The 22,689-nt window shown below is 44.2% G+C and overlaps 1 protein-coding gene and 1 long non-coding RNA gene across 8 annotated transcripts in view; one reads left to right on the forward strand and one right to left on the reverse strand.

Annotated features, from left to right (window-relative positions):
* LOC127490327 (uncharacterized) overlaps positions 1–22,689 on the reverse strand; it is a 292,752-nt gene that overhangs the window by 254,845 nt on the left and 15,218 nt on the right. The gene's annotated exons all lie outside the window — the stretch shown is intronic.
* Positions 1–22,689, forward strand: part of FSHR (follicle stimulating hormone receptor) — a 162,808-nt gene that overhangs the window by 102,696 nt on the left and 37,423 nt on the right. For 2 of the 7 annotated variants that reach the window (XM_051842928.2, XM_051842925.2), the window contains 2 exons: positions 3,390–3,464; positions 6,513–6,584. In XM_051842928.2, coding sequence (XP_051698888.1) covers positions 3,390–3,464; positions 6,513–6,584 — 147 coding nt within the window. Of the gene's footprint in view, positions 1–3,389; positions 3,484–6,509; positions 6,585–22,689 lie in introns of all 7 variants that reach the window. The other 5 variants (XM_051842926.2, XM_002709718.4, XM_051842930.2 and 2 more) reach the window with 3 other exon arrangements.

Genomic DNA, 22,689 nt, shown 5'->3' on the forward strand with positions numbered 1-22,689 from the left:
ATTGACCAAAAGGGCACAAAAATGAAAGAAAAGAATTTGATAGTGGCTCTGAGAGCCATTCCAGAGACAATGCTCTGATATGAGTCCCAGTTCCTTATGCAAGCATATTTCTCCTTCCTATACACAAACATAGAATGTGATGCACAGAAGGGAACTTTAAAAGTCACCATCTCTAAGCCCCAATCAAATGCCTTATGAACTCCTAGAATCCCAGTCTTCTATCCTTCTTCGTCCTCCTTAGGTATTTTGTCAAAACAAGGACATGATCTAGTAACAAGATAAGTCTTGGGGAAGGCCACTGTGACCCAGGCAGGTAGGGATATATAGATCTAATGCTATTGGTAAAGCAGATCAAATACTTGTACAAACATGTATGTTCTTTGTATGTTGTATATTAGAATAACAGAGAAAAAGCCTAAGTCATAGACAATCTAGGCTTGGCTGTCATTTGCCAGACTTGGGCATGTTGAAGAGAGAATAGGGGCAAAAGAAAAACAGAAAAACTTCAGTCTACAGCTTAGCAGACACCATTCATAAACCCAAGGACTTCTTTTCCTTCATCTCTATCCACTCATTCATCTAGTCATGATCATTTACATATCACTTACTAGATATTAACTCTCTACTTAATACTGGAGATGAAAACAGATAAATAAGATACTATCTAGGAACCCAAAGAGGTTGTGAATTTAAACATTGGCGCCAAAAAGGCAATATCAGAACAGTATGATATTTCCTTAAACTGAGAAACAAGGAAAGTCTTATAAGAGCTTAGGTGATGTGAAAACTTCAACAGAGGAAAAGAAGGCTTTTCATAGGGGATGCAAATCTAAAAGCAAGCCCTTCTCTTCCCCTAAGCTGATGCCGCTTGGGCTCCTCTATCACACTTTTCATATCCACCCAATTGTTGTAGAGCAAAGAAAAAAGTCTGGAAGGGGGTTATTATCATCACCCCAGGGAACCCTGAAATCCAAAGCACAGTCTGGGGACCAGCACCAGTCAGTGCCTGAGCTATTAGAAACAAAGAAACTCAGGTGCCACTGAAGACCTTCCCAAGAGAGTCTGCATTTTAATGAGACTCCTAGGTAATCTGTGTGTTAACATTTAAGAAGACTTGTCCTTGAAGATGAGGAGTGCCTTGTTTCTAAACAAAAGCCTTCTGTAGAGTGTTTTGCTTGGGGGGTGGGGGGGTGGGGGGGGAGGCCATTGCCCAGTTCTGGAAAGGACTTGACAATCATGTCATTGAACCTCTTGTTTTGTAATGAAGAATCCCAGGTTCAGGGAGGTACCCAACAGGGACTGGGAGGAAGGGCTTGCGGAAGAAAGAGTGTGAAACTCTGTTGTCAGCCACAGTTGGTTCTCCAGAAAGGCAGGGCCATTTATTAACTTGAAGACCAAAATCCAACTTTACAGGCATGTCAGAAAGGTTGACAAGAATGCATGTACTGGGGCTGAAATACAGTAACTATCCAAAAAAGCAACAATTGAAAAAACTAGAGACAGCACTGGGTTAGACTGAAATAAGATCTGTGAATTTCTCAGGGAAGTACTTTCCCATTGCCCCACAACATTCGCCTTTCCACCACCCTCATCTGGCCAAAGGTGGTCCCCTGCTCAGCCCTAGCATTGTCTCTTATCTTTGAAGTTGAGCCTTAAATATGAACTACCTTACAAAACAATTAATTTAGAAGTGTTTCTGGGGTTTGCTGTTCCAATAATTTCTAGTTCTTTCTGACAAAAAAATCCAGATTAGCAAATTCTTAATGCATAAACTTAAGTAGGAAGATATGTCTTAGGCTGACAGTAGCATGAGTGGTGATCAGATCTATTGCTAACTGTTAGTGAACTTGGAGATAGCTCTGAGAGGACATGGCCCAAGTTGCATTGAAACCCTCCATGTTATCTCCTCCTTTCTCCCATGCCTTATTCTCCACCTGTGAGACTCTTCCACTTAACTCCTTTAAGTGTTCATATAAATGTCTTCTTCTTCCAAGTCTACCACCTCATTTCCCCTCCTTATTCCTTTACCTCCCAGAACTCCCTTCATTTGCAAAACAGAAAGCAAAAAGAAAAAATGGCCAATGACTCACAAAAAATAGAAATACACACACCCACACACCACCCTCAACCATGTTCAACTGTGAAAACTGTGAAGATTTAAATTTACCAAATGAATCATGAAGATGCTACCCTAGAGTAAGAGGAGATTTTTCTCACATGAAATCTCTCTCCACTCATGGGGGCTTGTTGACCATGCCCCAGATGTCACCAGCTCCCTTCTCAGGACAGCTACTGCTCACATCACTCTCCCTTTTCCCTTACCCAAGCTTCCTTTCTTGTCTGCCCTCCAGGGTTTTCCCTTGATCCGAAACCTTTCTAGAACTCTTCAGCTAAATCTCAGGCCAGCAGATAGTGCCTCTGCCTCAGCCAATTTGAATGCATGTGCCTGTGAGATTTCCTGAGACACTCTGAGCTGCTGCATTAAAACTTCATGAGAGCCTTCCTCCGGAGGCCTAATAATAGCACGTTTCATCTCTGAGCCACTTTATAAACATTCACTGATTAAGCTGCCCTTCATCCCGTAAGTTCTGGGTTTCTGTGCAGTGGACTTCATTCTCCACTGCCTTCAAATTACTCCAGGAGGAAAAATGCTAATACCTGCAGGATCTTTTCTGGATATTTTAGGACAAGACATCATTAATGCCAAAGGCCTTGCAATAACAACCTCCACTTGGGTAATGGCTTGGAGGGATAGAGGATTTAACTCTGCATTTCTATTCAGAGACTGAAATGGCATTTTCATCTCCATAAGCCACATTAGCTGAAAGAACTTGACTCCATGGCCTATGGCAGGGTCATTGAACTACTATCCAGGGGCCAAATCCAGCATACCATTTGTTTCCATAAGTGAATTTTATTGGAACACAGGTTCATTCATTGTGAGTTATATATGGTTACTTCTGCCTTAAAACATCAGTTGAGTAGTTGTGACACACATCAACTAACCCACAACGCCAAAAAATATTGACTATCTGACCCAGTACTGAAAATCTGTTGACCACTGCTCCAAGGAACTTAAAATTTGTTCTCATCCTGCATATTCTCTAAATATCTTTAAACAACACTCCCTCTCTGGGCCTCCGTTTCTCCATCTGTAGACTGAATGATCTCTAAATTGAGCCATTCCTTTGTGTTTATTCACCCAGTGTTCAGTAAGTACTAGCTTCTAGTGTGGTAGTTTTAACTCAGTCCCATTGCTGGCTTCTCTGAAGCCAGGAAAGGAGCTTTGAGTTCTCACGAATCTTCCTAGGCATCAGGCTCTGTACTGAGCCCTAGAAACACCTGTGGAGTATAACTGAACTAACTGAGTTGTATTTCTTTCTTTTCAGAGAGATCTCTCAGAATGATGTCTTAGAAGTGATAGAGGCAGATGTGTTCTCCAACCTACCCAAGTTACATGAAATGTAAGCAAGAAACCCAGAGGTGGGAGACAGTTGCTTGTGACTATTTTTGGCAACAACCTTAAAATTCTCTTCTGTTCCTTGGAGGCCTTGGCTCTGCTCTGTACCCAGATCCCTAGAATGCCAAAACAGGATGTTAAAGTCAGCATAAAAGGCACTGTCATGTGTCTCTGCCTGGTGAATCTGGCATTAGCCCAGAGCCCAGTCTCATCCTGCTCTCTGTATTCCTTTGTTCTCTGCATCACAGGCCCAAAGACCTTGGCCCACGGCTGTGAGCACTTGTACCTCCAGCCCATCCTCACTTTCAAAGTTATTCCACACAAAGAAAGTGAATTCTATCTGAGGTAACTGAAGGTGTGGAATCCTGTTCTAAATAAGAAACAGAACCATCAGAGCCTAAGTTTTCTTGTCTACAAAACTGTAATAATAGATTGGGTGCATCATAGGATTACTGTGATGAAGACAGGAGATTATAAATGCAAATTAAATCCAGCCTATCAATGGGTTTAAAGTACATGTGGCCATCCTTGGTTCCTCTACTACTCCAACCAAATGTACTTACCTTTGTTGACAATGTAACTTTTTCCTATTTTTGTAATATATCAATATAGAGAAGATATTTCATGAATTTCAAAATGACTACAAAAATATCATGATACTTTTCTCCATCCTTCTCTCCTCTTTCCTTTCTTTCTTCTTTCTCTTATTTTTTGGTGATAACATAGCAGTTTAACACGCATTTCAAAATCTCATACAGACCTGTTTTATGCCAGTGCATAATCAGCAGTTATTAGCTCACGGAATCATGGAAGTGTTAAGTCCACTAAAGACTTTGGAGGCTGTCTGACTGAAGTTTCTAAAGGATATTCTGTGACCACTAAGAATTTAGGAAATCATTAGGTGTTTAAAAAAAGAAAAAGAATCTATGTTCAGACAAGATTAGGGAACATTTCAGCAAATAAAGTTAGACAGGATTCTGTACTATGGGAAAACTTCTTAGAGCCTGTAACCTGCTGGTCTCACACATTTGGAATTCAAGCCAGGTTTGTATTGGTTCTCAACTAAAGTCACTGGAAAGGTTTCTTCCATAGAGCACTGGTGAGCATATCAGATTCCTGTGGACACAATTAGGAAGGCCCATGAACCATCCTCCTAATTTTAAAATTAGGAATGAAAGATACAACAGAGAAGTCAAAAGGCTTAACCAAAATCACCCAGACAAATCTACAGCAGGATAAGGACATCACCATAAATCCCTTGACCCTTTTGTATATTTTTTAAAAAGTAAGGTTGTGGGGAGCAGCCCGGACTGGACTGAGTTACTGGAATTAAGACTTATTCTATGCATCTGCTCTCCCACAGTATGGCGCTGGGAGAGAAGTAAACAGCTTCTACACAGCTGCCTCCAGTTCAACCAATAAACTGTAGGACTTGCTCCTGATTGGAGAGCGGCGTGCTCGGCGTGTGGGCAGCCGAGTTGGGATTGGCAGAGGAGGACTATAAAGGAGGAGAGAGACGGCATGCACCAGGGAACATCTAAGGGGAACATCTAGCTGAAGGAACACCTGTGCAGCCCCCGAGAAGAGCCGGCCGGCGGTGTGCCGCTCCCCTGCGGAAGTGGGGAATGTGGCCAGGGGGAACTGCCCTTCCACGGAGGTGGAAGGGATAGTAGCCAACCCGGGAAGAACCAGCAGCGAACCCGGGGAGGGCCGAGCAGACGAAAGAACAGCGCAGGGTCCTGTGTCGTTCCTCCACGAAGACGGGGAGCGACAAAGGTTTTTTTTTTTTTTTTATCATTTGCCAAGTATCAGTAGGGGCCAAGCACAATACATCTATATTGGGGAATTTGTTCAGGAAGGAGAGTCTCCTCCATGGCAGCACACTCCCCCTCCCTTGTCCTTCCTTCCACCCACTCTGCCTCCCACCCTCATTGCTCCTTGTCGTCATGCCTCCCCGCCATTAGCCTCATGCTCCTTCCTTTTTTCTCCCTCTGCTACATCTCTTCTAATCCTAGTTGGGAAGACAGCCCTGACCAAAGTCTCAGAACCCATAGAGAATATCAGGGAAATGAACCACAGGGCAGCCAGCTTTCTGGGTAGAGTCAGGCAGGCATCCGTTGATGCAGCTCAGTTGGTAGGAGAGCTAACAGAACAGCTCTCTCACCTCTTCCTGGAAGGGAGAGTTGGTCACCCCCATGCCACACTGACTACACTTAAGATGATTAATTACCTCGTACCTGGATCTGGGGAGCTGCAGGTTACTGAAACAAAAAGCTAGCAAGACAGGAAGGAAGTAATTCACAAAGGATCTCTGCAAATATGCGCTGATCCAAGGAGCCAAGGAAAGGACAACGCTTCGCTGGAATCCAAAGCTGATGTGCTCAACTCCAGACTCTTGATCAGCACGTAGTGCAGGTCAACCTGGGGCAGAAGTCACCAGGGGAACTCACCCATGAGCGGTGGGTCCACAGGATGAAGGGAATTCCTAGCCTATCCCCAGTTGCTCTCTGCAGGGGACTTCATGGTTGAAAACAAAGAGATATTGGTTGTTTTTCAGAATTCCTATCTTTATTTTCCTTTGTCCCTCACTCTTTGCTTCTCTGATCTCCTTTTGTACACTCACCCTTTTTTTCCTTCCTTCTCATCTTCTTTCCACACTCTTGTGCTGTTGTTCTCTACCCCCTTATCTCCAAACCAGACACAAACTCAATTCCCCAGATTGGTCTCCCACCTCCTTTGTCTCCTCAGACCCTGGGAGATCCTTACTGGTTAAACACCCATCTCTCACCCAGCCAATGCTTTGTTTGCCACTAAAGTACAGGCCCCGCGTGATAAGAGTTAAATAGGGCAGAGTTAACATATAGTTTGCACCATTTAGTATAATAAGTCACCGCATGCTTGCTCAATATTTGTTGAAATGATAGGTGGACGTATAGACAAGTGGATGGGTAACTGGACGGATGATTTATTGATGTAGTCTGCATAAAGTAAAAATTCTCCAGCATTCCTTGCTGTTTAGATCATTTGTATATGCATTCTTCTTTTACAGTAGAATTGAAAAGGCCAACAACCTGCTGTACATCAACCCTGAGGCCTTCCGGAACCTTCCCAACCTCCGATATCTGTAAGAACTCGCATATTCTGGTGCCACATCTAATATCAAATTCTACTTTTCCATTGTAGTGAAATACCCAGTTTTATTCTGAGGAGTGATTACTTTTTATCAAGGAAGTCGGGGGTGGCTCAAGTGGAGTTAGGAGACTCTAGTGGAAGATTCTAGTTTAATGAGCAAATTTCCCTAACATAATTGCATTTTGTTTTCATTTACAAAAACAGGCATAATGGGTGCCATTTGCATTAATGGGACTGTCATGCGGACCTCTTAGAAAACTCAGTCATAATTTAGGGTTAATGAGATGACACCAAAATTTCAGCTAGCATTAACTGTGACCTTGACCTCAAAGACACTGTCTCTCTTGTTATGCATATATGCATTATTTCTTTGATACACTGCAGTGTTTTATTTTGTAAATTTGGGTTAATAATAGACATGGTGTTTTACCAGCACAGAGATTCCTGGTGCTTTGAGCTCCATCCTTTGGGCTTGCCCCCAACCACTTCTCCACTCAAATGGCTTTCAGATTTGCTAAGGGCTTACGGAGTGACACAAAGTAGTAGACAGAATTTTGATTGTGAGGTTAAAAGTGTCTGGGTCCATTTACCAGTGACCAATCACAGGCATTAGCCTCTCATAACTTGTCTCCTCACCAAGAGAATGGAAATAACAGTAATACATGCGTGTACATTGTCTTTTAGCACACCAACAATACAGAGCCAGCCTTCCAAACAGAAAGTCTTAAAACAACCATTTCTCACTTTTCACCTGTTTGCGAGTTGATCAGCAGAATGGTTCTGCAGATCTGGACTAAGATTGCCTCAGCTAAACTCAACCATACACCTGTCGTTAGTTGGCAGGTCAGCTCAGGGCTGGTGGCTCTGAATGATCTCAGATGGGATGACTCAGCCATCCTCCACGTGGTGCCCATTTCCAGCAGGTGAGCATAGGCTGGTTGTCATGGCAATCCCAAGGTTCCAGGGAGACAGCTGAAGATCACAAGTATCTTACAGCTTAAACCATGCACCAGCATACCACCTTCTCTGATTCTCTTTACTAGCTAGGGCAGTTCACAGAACCAGCCCAGTTTCAAGAGACATAGTTTTTTTCATAACGAACATTTCAATTAATTATTTTGATTGATTTGAAAGTCTGAGAAAGCAAGAGACACGGAACCAAACAGAGATCTTCCATTCACTGATTTACTCCCCCAGTGACAACCACAGCCAGGGTTCAGCCGGATTGAAGCCAGGAGCCCAGAATTCAAACCAGGTCTCTCACATGGGTGGTAGGGACCTACCCCAGCACTAGAGCCATCACCCCCTGCCTCCCAGGGTGTATATCAGCAGGAGACTGAAATCAGAAGCAGGGCTGGGACTCAATCCCTGGCCCCTCAAAATGGGATGTGGACATCCCAAGTGGCATCTTAACCACTGTGCCAAACACCCACACCAATAACACAATTTTTCACAAGGCAGTATGCATAGTTTTCCAAAAGACTTTTCACAAGGATAAACTGATCTTTAATTTCAATTTCCATGAACTTTTTGAAGTCCCCTCATAGATGTCATTCCTTGATGGGTGAAACTGCGAAGTTATAATAGTGATGACAGTGTGGATACAGGAAAGTATATCAAAGCCACTTTTGCAATCAATTAATTTTAAAAGTTTTTGTACAGCACCTGCATCGCATATGTTCAATAACTATTAGCTATTATGATTCTATCCCTAGATTTTGGCTCATAAGAATTAGAGTTAGCAGGTCCAATAAGGAACACTGCACCACTGCATGCTTCAGCAATCTGAGTGGGGATTGAGAGAGTAAGAGACTTAACAGAAAAGAATCCATAGGACCTAGAGGTTCAGCTCTCTGATAGGCATCCCAGAAAATGTCTGAAAAAGATACAAGGACATCTTGTCTCTGAGCTGTGTCAGAGGCAGAGGCTGGGTTCAGGGTCACAAAAGCCATGTAGTTACACAAGATTCAATCCTTACAAAGAAACCCCCCCCCCACACACACACACACACTAGCTTAATTTCCTGCTGTCACCACCTTGAAATCCTTTAACATTTGTAAACAAGAGGCTCTGTAATTTCATTTTACACTGCATCCTGCAAATTACATGGTCAGCCCTTGTCAGGTGCTCATGTTAAGATCTCTGCTAGTTTCAAGTGTGGGTAGCTTGACCCCCTAAGATGACTTTGTTCCTTAGGAGCAGAGACTTTGCCATGCTCTCTGCAGAGGCTAACCCGACTAGGCAGGTGAGAGCAGATGAAATATGTGGTAACAGAAGAGCACGGACCTTAGAGTCAGAAAACCCCAAGGGCTTCTTGCTGACTCCACCATTTACTAATGGAGAACGCCTGGGCCAAGCACTGGACTCCTGCCGTGCTCATGGCTTATACCAGCCTCCAGTGAGACATACATGAAAACATCTTACATACTACAAACTGCTCAGAAACAGTACTGCATATATGACTATTAGTAGAATGATTATTCTGGTCCACCAAAGTGTGCTGGTCTACTCTCCACAAGATTCCAACAACTGCTGACTGGAGACAAGCTCACCACCAAGACCTCCAGCTGTTACCTAGAGTGTTTGACATGGATTCAAAACCAGGAGGTGAGAGGTGCTTTTGCATTTAAGGGAGAAATATAGAAAAGAAAGGGAAAAATACAATATGTGACAGGGCCAGCATTATGGTATAGCAGATAAAGCCATCACCTGCAATGCTGGCATCCCATACGGGCACTGGTAGGGTCCTGCCTGCTCCACTTCCAATCCTGCTCCATGCTAGTGACCTAGGAAAAGCAGCAGAAGATGGCCACAGTGTTTGGGCCCTGCCACCTATGTGGGAGACCTGGATGAAGCTCCTGGCTCCTGGCTTTGACCTGGCTCAGCCCTGGCCATTATGGCCATCTACGGAGTGAACCAGCGGATGGAAGATTTCTATCTCTGTGTTTCTCCCGCTCTCTCTGTAACTCTGACTTCCAAATAAATAAATCACTCTCTTTTTTTTAAAGGCTATATATAAAATCAGAAGTACTGCAATCCAGATGGCACACTGGCTTTTTTTAGCTAGATAGTCAAGTATCATCTCTAATCCTCGGTTTCCATATCTGTAAATTGGGTGGCTATGAAAACCAAGTAAGATTATGCTATAAAAAAAACTTTGAAATTATTTTAGTATAAAATTATAAACTATACAAATACAATATCATTAGTACCTGTTGACCAATTGCTTTGTTTTTCATCCTTCCTTTCTTCCTCTTTTCCTCACAACTGTGAGGAATGAGGGGTCAGAACAAACTTTTAAACCCACACCCTTGGCCAGCACCACTCATTCTTCCTAATGGGGTCCCTTGGAGCTGGCACTGTGGCGTATGGGGTGAAGCTACTGCCTCAGTGATACCAGCATCCCATACAAGCTCCCGTATGAGTCCTACCTGCTTCACTTCTAATCCAAGCTCCTTGCTAATGACCCTGGGAAAGCAGCAGCAGAGGACCTAAGTACTTGGGCCCTGCCACCCATGTCGGAGACCTGGAAAGACTGGATGGAGTCCCTGGCTACTGGCTCCTGCCTGGCCTGGCCCCAGTTGCTATGGGCATTTGAGGAGTAAACCAACAGTTGATTTCTTCCCCCACCCCCAAATTCATAGTGGGTCTTCAAATCTGAAAGATTATATCAGGGAAACAAAACCCAGTTAAGCATCCATATTGTATTAGTTAGCTTGAGCTGCCATAATAAAATACCATAGACTGGATGATATTATTTCTGACAGTTGTAGAGACTGGGAAATCCAAAATCAAGGTATTGGTCAATTTGGCCCCTGGTGAGGGCTCTCCTCCCAGCTTATAGACAACTGTCTTCTCCCCATGTTCTCAGATGGCCTCAAGAGTGAACCTCTGGTTCCTCTTTTTTATAAGGACCTGAACCCTATCAAATTGCAGTCCCACCCTCATGACTACATTTAAACTTAATTACTTTCTAAAGGTCCTATCTCTAAATAATGGTCGCAATGAGGAGAAGAGTTTCAACATATGAAATTTAGGGAGGACACAGTTCAATCCAAGGCAAATGTCAGAGCACCAGTCATAGTAGCATCCTGATCCAGCCCCCAGGTAGATGGCAGCAAATGCAGAGGGTCTTTGGGAGGATGTACCATTTGTTTCAAAGCAAAGAAAAGCACAAAATAGATGAAGGAACCCATTGGGGCCAATATTATTGAGTTGTTTTGTTGATGTTGTTTTAAACAAGAATAAATGTTTATCACCACAGCTAACAAAGCAGGAGATTACAAGGAGCAGGAGAGAGTTGCTATTTGACTTGAGCAATCTAATTGCTATGCACACATACTTAGAAATGTTCCAAAGCCCTCCCTGTTCATTTTCTTTCATGCTGCTCATTTGATGGCACAGAATTCAAGAGAACCAGAAATCAGCCCTCTTCATCAAGACCTTCTTGCTTCACTGAGGAATCTGACGTGGTTAAAACTTATGAATAAAGAACTGTTCATTAACTAGAATATGCAGCCAAGGATTCATCTAAGTGGACTGTTTTGAAAATCAATTTTGTAAATACTGGCAGTATTTCTTTCCTTACTGCTCAGCCTTCCTGGAGCTGACCTTTTGGTTATGAAAGATTATCTATTGATCTGTAAATAAGGTTTACACAATATTCTGTTGCCTCCGTATCTTGTCCAGTTCTCAGGCAGATGGGTGCTGTTCTTTGCTACACCGTACACCATAATCCCAGTTGAACTTTCACATAGCTAGGGAGGTCTCTCCCAACCTCCCACTGACAACCTCTTCCACTGCGATGTGGTCCCTCAGGCCTCCTCACACATCCTGTTCATGGCTACCTCGCCATCTGCTTCTCCAGCTTGGGACACCCCTCAGTGATCCAGGCTATTTCTTCCACAATCCTTTTAAGTCCCTCTGTGTCTTTTCTATGTTCCTCTCTTTCAATGGGTTTGGCAGGAGTAAAGGAAGTTTTCTGATGACAAAAGCTAAACGGATGCAAGCAGCGTGGCGAAGGACTGGAGAGGCAGCTCAGAGTAATGAGTCAACGCAAAGGCTCCACCACCCGCTGCCTGGGCCAGGTCACAGCACTTTCTCTTGTTCCTTGTATAACCTTGTATAATCGGCTTAACTGTCTAAATCTCAGCTCTCCTTTCTGCAAAAAAAGGAATGCCAACATTGCTTACATCATTGGATTGTATTAAATGACCTAAACTGAATGAAGTTCTTAGAAGAATGATGCTTTAAAGATTCTCAATAAATATTGGCAATTCTTATTAAATTCCTGACCCTGTCATTGACTAGCTCAACATACCTTGGCAGGGGACTTTCCCTCTCTGCTCCTCAGTTCTTTCATCTGCTTGGAAAAAAAAAAAAAAAAAGGAAGAAAACAATAAGATACCTGCATTGTAAGACTGTTATAAGGTTTTTTAAGATAACGAATGCAAAGGTTCTGTTACAGCATTGGAGCACAATTAATATTTCTGATTTTCTGATGCTGCTCACGGTGTTGCTGGTGATGCTGTCTCTTTCCCCTACCAATAGTCCTAGGACTTGACAGGTTTCTGCTGGCAAGAAACCACCAATCAGCATTCAAACCTGGCACTTGTTTGAAACTTGCCTTTCCCAAAGAACAAAAGCTTTTTCTTACAGAATCCTTGACATATGCAGAAAGAATCTTCCAGCAAACAAAACTAAATTATCCTACAGAGTGCTAATAGAAGACTCTTAACCTTGCCTTTTAATGTTTATTTTCAATGCTAACGGTCCACAAGCTTTCATCATCCCCATTCAAAATAATTCTAGCTCTCCCACAGATAGCTAGCAGAATAAAGCATCCCATTTTTATGCTGATTTATAAGTTAACACCTTTATCAAACTTTATGGAATTTGATTCTTACAGCAATCCATGGGGTAGGCAAGGCCCAAAGAGTGCTTATTTTTAATAGGAGAATTAAGCTAACTTGCCTAGAGTCCTTGGTTACAGGGTTTTCTTACAGGAACATGAAATGTCGCTATAGGATAGATCACCGTAATACTTCTGGTGCTCAGCCGTGCTCATCTTTCTTCGGTGGCTGAAACAAGAGCTGTACCAAGGTTCATTTGGAAACACTGTGGCAGCCATGTGCATGGTGCAAAGAATTTGTGCTTCCCCATTTATCCTTCATAATTTTGGATATGAATAGGCAAGGTAATAAGAAATCGCTCTTTCAGCCAATCATTGAACAAGCATTTACTGAAGAGGTACTCTATCCCAACCTTTGTTGTTACTGTTGGTTGAACAAAATATGACAGGAACAATGAAGTCTCTGTTGTCACAGAGCTTGTATTCGAGTTGGGGAGTCAAACAATGTTGGAGAAAGGTGGTGATAATGCTATGAAGAAAGATTAAGAAAGTAGAAATTCATGTTTTAGAAAGGGTGAAAAATGATGGAAAGGGGGAACTGGTGCTGTGGCACAGCAGGTTAAGACACGGACTGCACTGCCAACATCCCATATGGACACCAGTTCAAGTCCCATCTGCTCCACTTCTCATCCAGCCCTCTGCTACTGTGCCTGGGAAGGCAGCAGAAGATGACCCAGGTACGTGGGCCTCTGCACCCACGTGGGAGACCCAGAGAGGCTTCTGGCTCCTGGCTTCAGTCTGTTCCAGCTCCAGCTTTTACAGCTCTTTGGGGAATGAAACAGCAGATAGAAGACCTCTCTCTCTCTCTCTCTCTCTCTCTCTCTTACTCTGCCTTTCAAATAAAATAAAATAAATATTTTTTAAAAGAAAGGATGGAATGAAGACCTTGTGCAAAATACAGGAGACATCTGTAGATAGCTGTCCCCTCCAGGAGCTCAGTCTTTTGGAAAGACTAGCATCCATAACTGGAAAACAACAACACATCTGCAGAGTTGTGAGGCACAAGTCATGGCTGAGAGGAGAGACCCAGTGTGCTGGCCAGCCTAGACATGGGAAGAGCCTTTTGGGAAGGAGGATTGGAAAATGAGAGTTAAATATGACTTAGAAAAGAAGGAGGAGAAATTTCCTGTGAAAAGGAGAAAATGCTAGAATGGGGAAGGATTCTGCAGTGGGCAGAAGATGGGGAGAAACTGAGTCTTAATTAAACACTGGGAAGGAGAATGATTCGTCCCAGAGTGTGGCCTAATACTCATACAATAGGGAACTATGCTATCTGAGGTTCTTGTGCAGCCTAATGGAACAAGGACAAAGAGCTGGCCTGTAGAGGGAAGAACGGCAGGGTATGGAACATGCTCCAGGAAGGAGCATGTGAAGGGGCAGTCTCCATAATCCAGGAGCACTGCAAGGGTGGCACCTAGAAGACTAGAAAGGCCTAGTTCAATGAGGGACACCACTCAAAAAGAAGAACCAGCGTGTGGTTTGCCTCTGGGTCAGACATGGATCCAGGTCACGGCAGTGGTTTTTGCGTAGTCTTCTCCACCCACCCTCAAAGCTTCCCCTAAGAACTCGACACAGAGTCATCTTGCAGGTGGCACAAGTCAAGAATCCAGTCATCTTACACAGGGGCTGTGATTATGGGCAAGAAATTATTAGCCATCTTGCTGGCCGTCAGCGTAACTATCTAGGCATGTTGCCATGGCTATGAGGATGTTTGGGCATGATGGAGATTGTACAATTGTTTCTTCTGTCAGTAACCAGTCTGGCAGAGGCAACTTCACCTACAATTGTCAAACCTAGGAAAACGTGGCCAGGTCTCCTTTCTGGAACAGTGACCTTCAAGGTGATATTTCAGCTGAGCCTATCAGCTTTAGAAGGCCAGAGCCCCCTTGACCATCATCAAGATGACGACATTTGCATGCTGCTCACTTTTTTCCCCTATTCTCTATCTCTGACCTGGTCAGTACACTTCCTACTTCAAGAACCCACATCCTCTTCACCTGCAAGGAACCACCTGATCCATCATCAATTCAATTCATATTTCTGGTTCTCATACTCTTCTTCCTAGAGGAATATGCATTTTTAAAAGCAGAATCTTGGAAAGGTAATGCTAAACTAAACCCAGGAGTTGATAATGATGGACTCCCAGACATGGGGGCTTCCCCAGGATGGACAGAAAAGTTCTACATGACCCACTCAAATAGCACATAAGGAGCCATCCAACTCCTCTACCCACTTGCAGAGTCCACGCAATTTTATTTCCACAGGGTACACCTCTGTATGAAGGTAAAAGGCACGCACGTTCTAACTGAATGTCCCATCTTCCCCCAAACTCTTGGCTTGTCTGCGAAAGATGCTGCCTGCATCCCAGGGGCACAACTGCAGGAGGGATGCGATCCTGGGGAAGCAGCAGCCCACGAGATCAGCTGGCTCAAGACCAGGAGCAACAATGCGGCGCAAGGGTGTCACCACCAAATTCCCCGGATGTGAACGCTCCATCCAGAGCCAGGGCACAGCATTTGCACACAGCAGGCCCTCACTGGGAATACAGGCCTGGTTTGAAACCTTTCTTTTTGGGAAGTGAGAGGGGAGCAGCTGCTGTTTTTAGAAAAATATCTTGGGGTGTTAACAGAGTGTGCCAACTGAGGTGACAAATGCTTTAAGAAAGAATATTTTCATCTTCAGCAGACATCACAAAGATGTTCTGCTGTGGTTTAATCACAGGTTTATCCACAGTGAACGATTAGTTCAGAGATGGTGAGCTCTTCCCTCTTGTGTTTGGCATAAAGATAGCAGTGTTAGCAAGACAGAGCGGATACTTAGGCTACCCACAAGGGAAGCAACTCAACAACCTCCCTCACTTGCGAAGTGCCTCCTGCACCGTTTATGTAGACAAGGACCAAACCACAGGGGCCTAGTGGATGCAGACTCAGCAAGACCCCAAGGAAAAGCGCTTCTCTTTACAAAAGAGCCAAGGACCCAGGTTCCCAGCCGCGCGGCTGCCTGTGCGAACTGACAACCAAGTACCACGACCTCCCTGAGCTTGAGAAAAATGGAGAGAGGAGTCACTGCCCTAACCCCTGCGAGAGACTGTTGCAGAGAAAGAAGGGAAGGCACGCGATACAGGAGCACGCGCAAACTTCCAAGCGCCACGCGAGCATCCTGCAGGTTGTCAGAAGCCCCACTGGGTGGTGTGGAGGTGGCTAACAGGAACCCAAATCCAAAACGTGCTTTCACTGGGTATTGATTTGCCGGTCTTGCAAATCCCTGTGCAATATCTACTGATGGTTCCATAGATGGGAAACTTGAGCTTCTGAGATGCCGACTGAATTGCTCAAACTCAGAAAACAAGACTAACTGATACTTATTGAACATCTTAGTCTATGGTTGACCCCAAACTAAACCTTTTGTTCAATCAATTTGCTCATCTCCCAGTCTTCTAAAACAGTGATGTAGCACTTCCCCAGGACTCGGAGATTACATAGCGGATAGAAGTGAGAACGGGAGAGGGCATTTAATCTGGGGGTTAACATGCCATTTAGGATGCCCGCATCTCCTACCAGAATGCCTGGTTTTTATTCTCGCTCCAGCTTCCTGAAAATGCAAACCATAAGAGGCAGCAGGTTATTTCTCAAGTAATTGGGGTAACTGGATTCCTGTCACCCACATGGGAAACCTGAGTTCAGTTCTCAGCTTTCAGCTTCAGCCCAGCCCCTACACCTGCCACGTTAGGCACTTGGTGAGTAAACCAGTGGGTAGGAGCGCTCGCTCGCTCTCTCCTTTCTCTTTCTCTTTCTCTCCCTCTTCCCCTTTCTATCCCTTAAATAAATAGAATTTTTTACAAAAAACAACTGAGAAAGGAAGCCAGGAATGACTCCCACACAGATCCTGCTGCTTTCCAGCTGTGTAATTTTCCTCAGGATTCTCAGCGCAACACGGACATGATAATATATCTGGAATTTGTGATCAGCTACTTGGGCTAAGTTGAAGCACGCCTTAAAAATAGCGTACTAAATAATTAATATTAGAAACGAATTGTGCAGGATGTGCAAACTCTGTAAAATATTAACTCTTTTGTGACTCCCCTATGTAATTTAAATGTAACTGCTTGCCACAAATTAGTAGTTTGACTCGAGTTATTTTACATCGGCATCCAAGAATGTCCCAACAGGCCACCACTTGGCAATGCTGTTAACTTGGAATCCAACCTGGAGAGATCTTTGGATTTTACAAGTTTTTATGTAGGCAATGTGCTCTAAGGGGCAGACATCACTGAGAGCTGTGGCAGCCAGAACGCCCAGCTGCAAATTCCATTCCTTCAATTTCAGACAGAAACTTCAACTCTCTAAGCCTCAGTTTCCTTGTCTATATAATGGAGGTAACAATAGTACCTTCCTCACTGTGATTCGAACAGGCTTCAGTGATTTTAATACAAGTCAGGCATTAACAACGAATGGCCAGCATGTGAAAATAGACACTCATTAAGTATTATTCCTTCTAGTTCAAGTCCAGAGACGTAGGCAAGTTATGTAGCCTCCGTGAACTTCGCCTCTTCTTTGTAAAATGGGAATCACACCTGTGCTCATCTTAGAAGCTCACTGTGACGCCAAATGAAGTCGCATAAATATGTGTGCTCAACAAATCATCCAGCAAGATTATGTTCAAGTCTTCTCAGGAGAACTCCGGGACAGAATGGTGGCCCATGTAACGAGTTCCTAGGAGTTCAGTGACTTAGTCCAGGGCCACCTTAGTGAGCCTCTCACTCAGGCCAGACACCAGGCACCCTGTCCCCAAGCTGCAGGGGTCAGCTATAAAACCTGACTCATGATCTTGAAGTCGCTTTCTCAACCTAAGTAAAGCAGAGCGGGGATGCAGGAAGATCTGACTGACAGCTGTTTCCAGAGCTCTCTCCCAAGGCCTCTCCTCAAATGTGACTCTTTGCACCATGTTCATATCGAGGGTTATGAGAGGGTAAGACTGGTAACCGGTTTCCAGAATCCTGGAAAGTGGCACCTTTCATACTTGAGTGTCTCAGGAGACACTCTGGGACACTCTGCAACTCTAACCTTTTCCCTGGCCACAAAGGTGTCCTACCACATGGTCCAAATTACCATCCGGGGAGAACAGGTCGGTAGCGGATCACAAGATTTTCTTTTTCTTACAAGCTCACTTGGTCAAAGGGTTCCCCTCAGGTTAGCTCCCTTTTGATTCAGTTTGCCACGACATGTTTTCATGCTGCTGCGGTTCAGTGCAGAGGCTGACGGGAAGGAGCAGGCATCTGATCCTGTGACTGCTGGTCTGTGAAAACTCTGGGTGAGTTCTGCACTCGCTTGCTTGATCTCCCCCTGGTGACCCAGCAGAGCCCACTCTCAAACACCCAAAGTTGCTACAAGAAAGTGAGCGAAAGTTCAGCTTCCCTTTCATCAACAGGCTCTGATCTTCTAGCCTGTAAACCTTCTGATCTCCAGCCTGGTGGAGGAATGTGTGGTACTCCGCCTGTGAGAGCTTTGCCAACCATGTTCTAACAGTGTTCTCAGAGAATTCGTCTGCAGTAAAGGAAATTGTCATGCATGTTTTAGTTTGTGGCAGGGATTCCAAGGTTGGACCAGGAAACATGAAACTCGGGAGCTATTGTGCAATGGAAGGGGAGAAGGTCCCAGGTCAGTGCATTTGGGGAAAGCCAGCACGCAGCTTCCTTCTGCTGGGCATTTATAATGAACTGTATCCTAGAAACGGCTCCAAGAATGCCACAGGAAAGAAACTGCTTAACCATGTTAATCCAGTGTTTCCCAAACTCCTCTCCCCACTGCAGCCTCTCGTTTTTCAAACAAAGCAGGCAGATCCTCTAGAAACAGTGTCTCTAGAGACACGCGCAGTTGCTAAGTTGAAATGCATCCCATGGTCCCGCGCCGCGGCTCAATAGGCTAATCCTCCGCCTAGCGGTGCCGGCACACCGGGTTCTAGTCCCAGTCGGGGCACCGGATTCTGTCCTGGTTGCCCCTCTTCCAGGCCAGCTCTCTGCTGTGGCCCGGGAGTGCAGTGGAGGATGGCCCAAGTGCTTGGGCCCTGCACCCCATGGGAAACCAGGAGAAGCACCTGGCTCCTGCCATCGGATCAGCGCGTTGCGCCGGCTGCAGCGGCCATTGGAGGGTGAACCAACAGCAAAAGGAAGACCTTTCTCTCTGTCTCTCTCTCACTGTCCACTGTCTGTCGAAAGAAAGAAAGGAAAAGAAAGGAAAAGAAAAGAAAAGAAAAAAGAAAGAAATGCATCCCAGAGGTCGAGGAAGCCAGTTCCCTCCTCCTGAAGAAGCCCTTCCTCACAGCTACATCATTCCAGAGGGAGGGCACCAAGCACTCAGCAGCACGACGCAGTCCTCTGCCGGGCCACTCTCATAACTGGGACCCGGCACTGTCACAGGCCGGGCACGAGGCGGCTTCCGATTCGGGAGGGTTGGGTTCGGTCTCGAGCTCTGCCTCCTTACGTGGCCCCAGGAAAGTAACTGGACTTCTCTCAGCTAAGCACCTTCAGCTCTGAGGGTGGTAATGATCCCTGCCTCCTAAGGTAGTGGAGAGGAATAAATAAAATAATCGATGGTAAGTGCTTGGTGCGGTACCTGGAGATAGGAAGTGTTCAATACACGTTGACCATTATGATTATGAATCCTGTATCTATTTTCTAGAGCAGCACTGCACAAATCGTTTAGCATTTACACGTGGCAGTCAGGCCCGTCTCCGCAGGCAAAGCATCATACCCATTGGGTGGTATGGTCTTGATTCCTCACCTCACCAGCAAAACAAAACAATAGGAGCGTATGTCTCAATATAGGTTTATGTATTTATCAAGTAGATACACATACACAAATAACTGCAGTATTGTGCACTCAAAAACATGTAAGTAAACAATACTTTAAAGATAGAATAAAGATGAATAAAGAATGTATGTATACATTTTCATCATCTCTGATTATGTACCATTTTACATCACACAGTAATCCTGTTTCGCTCCCACTGTATATATTAAGATAGCAATATTTTAGGGAAAGCAATATTATAGGATGGGCTTTATTGTTTATTTAATCCTTAGTTTAACACTGAGAAAAGCAATTCACAGGTCATGTCAATCTTAAATTTTAATGGCTGTCAAAGCTGACATCAAAACTTCACGAAGATAGGTAGACTTGACGCCAGAGTAACTCCATAGATTTGCTCCTGGAATCATCATTCTTAGAGTCAATTCTATGCTCTTCTGATGCGAACATCTGTCTGCAAGCCAGCTAGTAAATGTTCTTCCCTAATGTCAATCAGGTGTTCTTACAAACTACCTGGAAGATGTTGCATTTTTATGCATTTAATGAAAGCACTCAAAAACCTCTTGAAAAAACTTAAGCTCATTAAAAATCTTATTTCCAGACTTCAAAAATACACAATAAGAGAGTTTTCATACATAATAACATATTACCTCACTTTCAATAATACATTTTTACATGTTTTTCCAAATAGTTCCTGTAGCAAATTTCTCTCAAATGCTATTTATTGCATTTTCCACATCAGTAATAATATACCAAGTTTCCCTTAAAGAAAAAAAATCAGATATGTCCAGTTTGAAAAAATTTGCTTTGTTGCATCTTTTTTTTTTTTTTTTTTTTTTTTTGACAGGCAGAGTTAGACAGTGAGAGAGAGAGAAACAGAGAGAAAGGTCTTCCTTTTCTGTTGGTTCACCGGCACCCGGCCTGTGCACTGTGCCGATCCGAAGCCAGAGCCAGGTACTTCCTCCTAGTCTCCCATGCAGGTGCAGGGCCCAAAAACTTGGGCCATCCTCCACTGCCTTCCCGGGCCACAGCAGAGAGCTGGACTGAAAGAGGAGCAACTGGGACAGAATCCGGCGCCCGTACCGGGACTAGAACCCAGGGTACTGGCACCACAGGCAGAGGATTAGCCAAGTGAGCTGCAGCGCCAGCCTGTTGCATTATTTCTGACAACTATTCATTACCACAGAAAATGTTTAAAAATGTGGATCACCTATATCTTTTTAATTAAAAAATGTAAGTCATCTTTAATTTGGTCAAGTCTTTGAAATAATTTTTCTTGAGCTCCCCAGCAAACCTCTGGGTGATAGTGTGACCGTGACTAGTAAAGGTCTGGACCCAGAGACTAACAAGAGTCTGACAAGTAGGAAGGTTGACCCATGCAGGCATGGGGTGATTTGAGCAAAGAGGCAGGAGGAATCGGGCTTCCTATTGAGCTGGCATGGAAGTCCCCCAGGGACATCAGGGACTTGGAGGTAGAAACTGCCTTCAATACCCAAAAGAGCTGACAAAATATAGGCCATGACTCATGTCCCAGCAGGACTGGAAAATCAAGCAGGCTCTCAGCTCTGGCAACTGCACTATAAGGCTGGAGTATGGCCACAGCAGCAACTGAGCCTGGATGCAGTGCTAGGTTTCCCAAAATGTAAATCTGATTCCCCTAGATATAAGGTGTAGGGTCTGAGTCCTAGAGACTTCAACTAACCCTTAAGGCTGCACCTCTTTTTTGGTTAATAATTTGTATTTCTTTGAGAGAAAAAAAAAAGAGCTCTCATCTGCTGGTTCACTCCCACGTCTATGCTAGGGCCAAATCTAGGAGCCAGAAACTTAATCCAAGTCTCACATCTAGGTGGCAGGAACTCAACGACTTGAGCCATCACCTGTGTCTCGTGCATTAGCAAGAAGCTAGAAGCAGGAGTGGAGCTGGGACTTCAACTAATGTACTCTGGTATGAGATATGGGTATCCCAGCTAGTGTCTAAACTACTACACCAATTCCCTCCCCCAGCCGCACATCCTGAAAAGTGATATAGCCAGGACTTGAACCCAGATTCTCTGGTACCAGAGCCACTACATGTGAAGCTATGCTATATGCCCTGCAACCAAACAGAGGGTGACTGATGAACTTGGACTCTAGACCAAAACAATCTGTAGCCAACCAGTAGGCCAGAGGCTTGGAAATGCTGCCCTTAGGCTAATAAGTTCCCCTGATTCCTAAGGAGTCTGCTTTCTATAGAGACTGAGGCAAGTTTGAATAGAATACAGGAGTGAACTAGGCCCAGCTTGAAGGCATGAGATTGGAAAGGCAGGAAACTAGACTCTCTTACTGCCTCATGTTGTTCCTTAAACAAAATCACTTAACAGAGAATGAAAATGGATTCTGAAAAGTAAGTGAAATTCTAGGTGCCATATGGCTTGCTAGAGGGAGGGTATGCAATCTGGGGACCCTAATCTTAAATCTAAGGCCCTACTCTGTACCACAGCTCCTTACACACTCTGTCCTCTAACTACAAGATTCTGTGATCCTACACCTAGCCAAGTCTTTATGTAATGATCGAAAAACACGTTAACACCTTTTATCATATTTTATCATATTGTACATAGATGTAAAAACTCCCAGTTACTAATTAATTACTCTCAGTTACTAATTAACAGAAATATCAACATCAGCAAACCTTATAAAATTGGCAATGATCCTCATTAGTTGAAGATTTCATATTTTCCCACTTGCCTATTGCTAACATTTACTTACACGCCAACATCAACATGCGCAGCACTTCTGCATTATTCTCAGACACACACATGAGCAGGAAGGTGAGGAATATGAGTCGCCTGACACATGTTCCCACGTGAGAATGAGTAAGGAGTGCTCTGCCTTCTTGCTTCAGTTCACACGCTCTGAGCAAACGTCCTTTGCGTGGTCTGTTCACCACGTTTCCCCATGTTTGTGCTTTTTCTTGTGATTTCACTGTTTAAAATGGCCCCCAACTGAAGTGCTGTCTTGTGCCCCTCGGTGCAAGGTGGCCATGGCGTGCCTTGGAGAGAGAACATGTGTGTTAGATAAGCTACCTTCAGGCATGAGTTACAAAGCTGACAGCTATGGGCTCAATGTTAATGAATCAATGATATGTATTACAAATGGGGTCTTTAAACAGAAACGCACATAAAACAAAGTTAATTACTGATGAGCTCATGATAAAAAAGTTGTGACCAAAGGATCATAAGGCTCTACCCTGCACTTCCCAAGGGGCAGTGATGCACTAATTCAGCGTTCACAGTGACTTTATAGAACAAAACTATGAATAATGAGAGACAACTGTATGCGGTTAAGTTCCATCCACTCTTCTATCCCTATCCATCACTGGCCTAACTTCTCCCACAACA

This window comes from Oryctolagus cuniculus, chromosome 2 (genome assembly GCF_964237555.1).
Source record: "Oryctolagus cuniculus chromosome 2, mOryCun1.1, whole genome shotgun sequence".
Lineage (NCBI taxonomy): Eukaryota > Metazoa > Chordata > Mammalia > Lagomorpha > Leporidae > Oryctolagus > Oryctolagus cuniculus.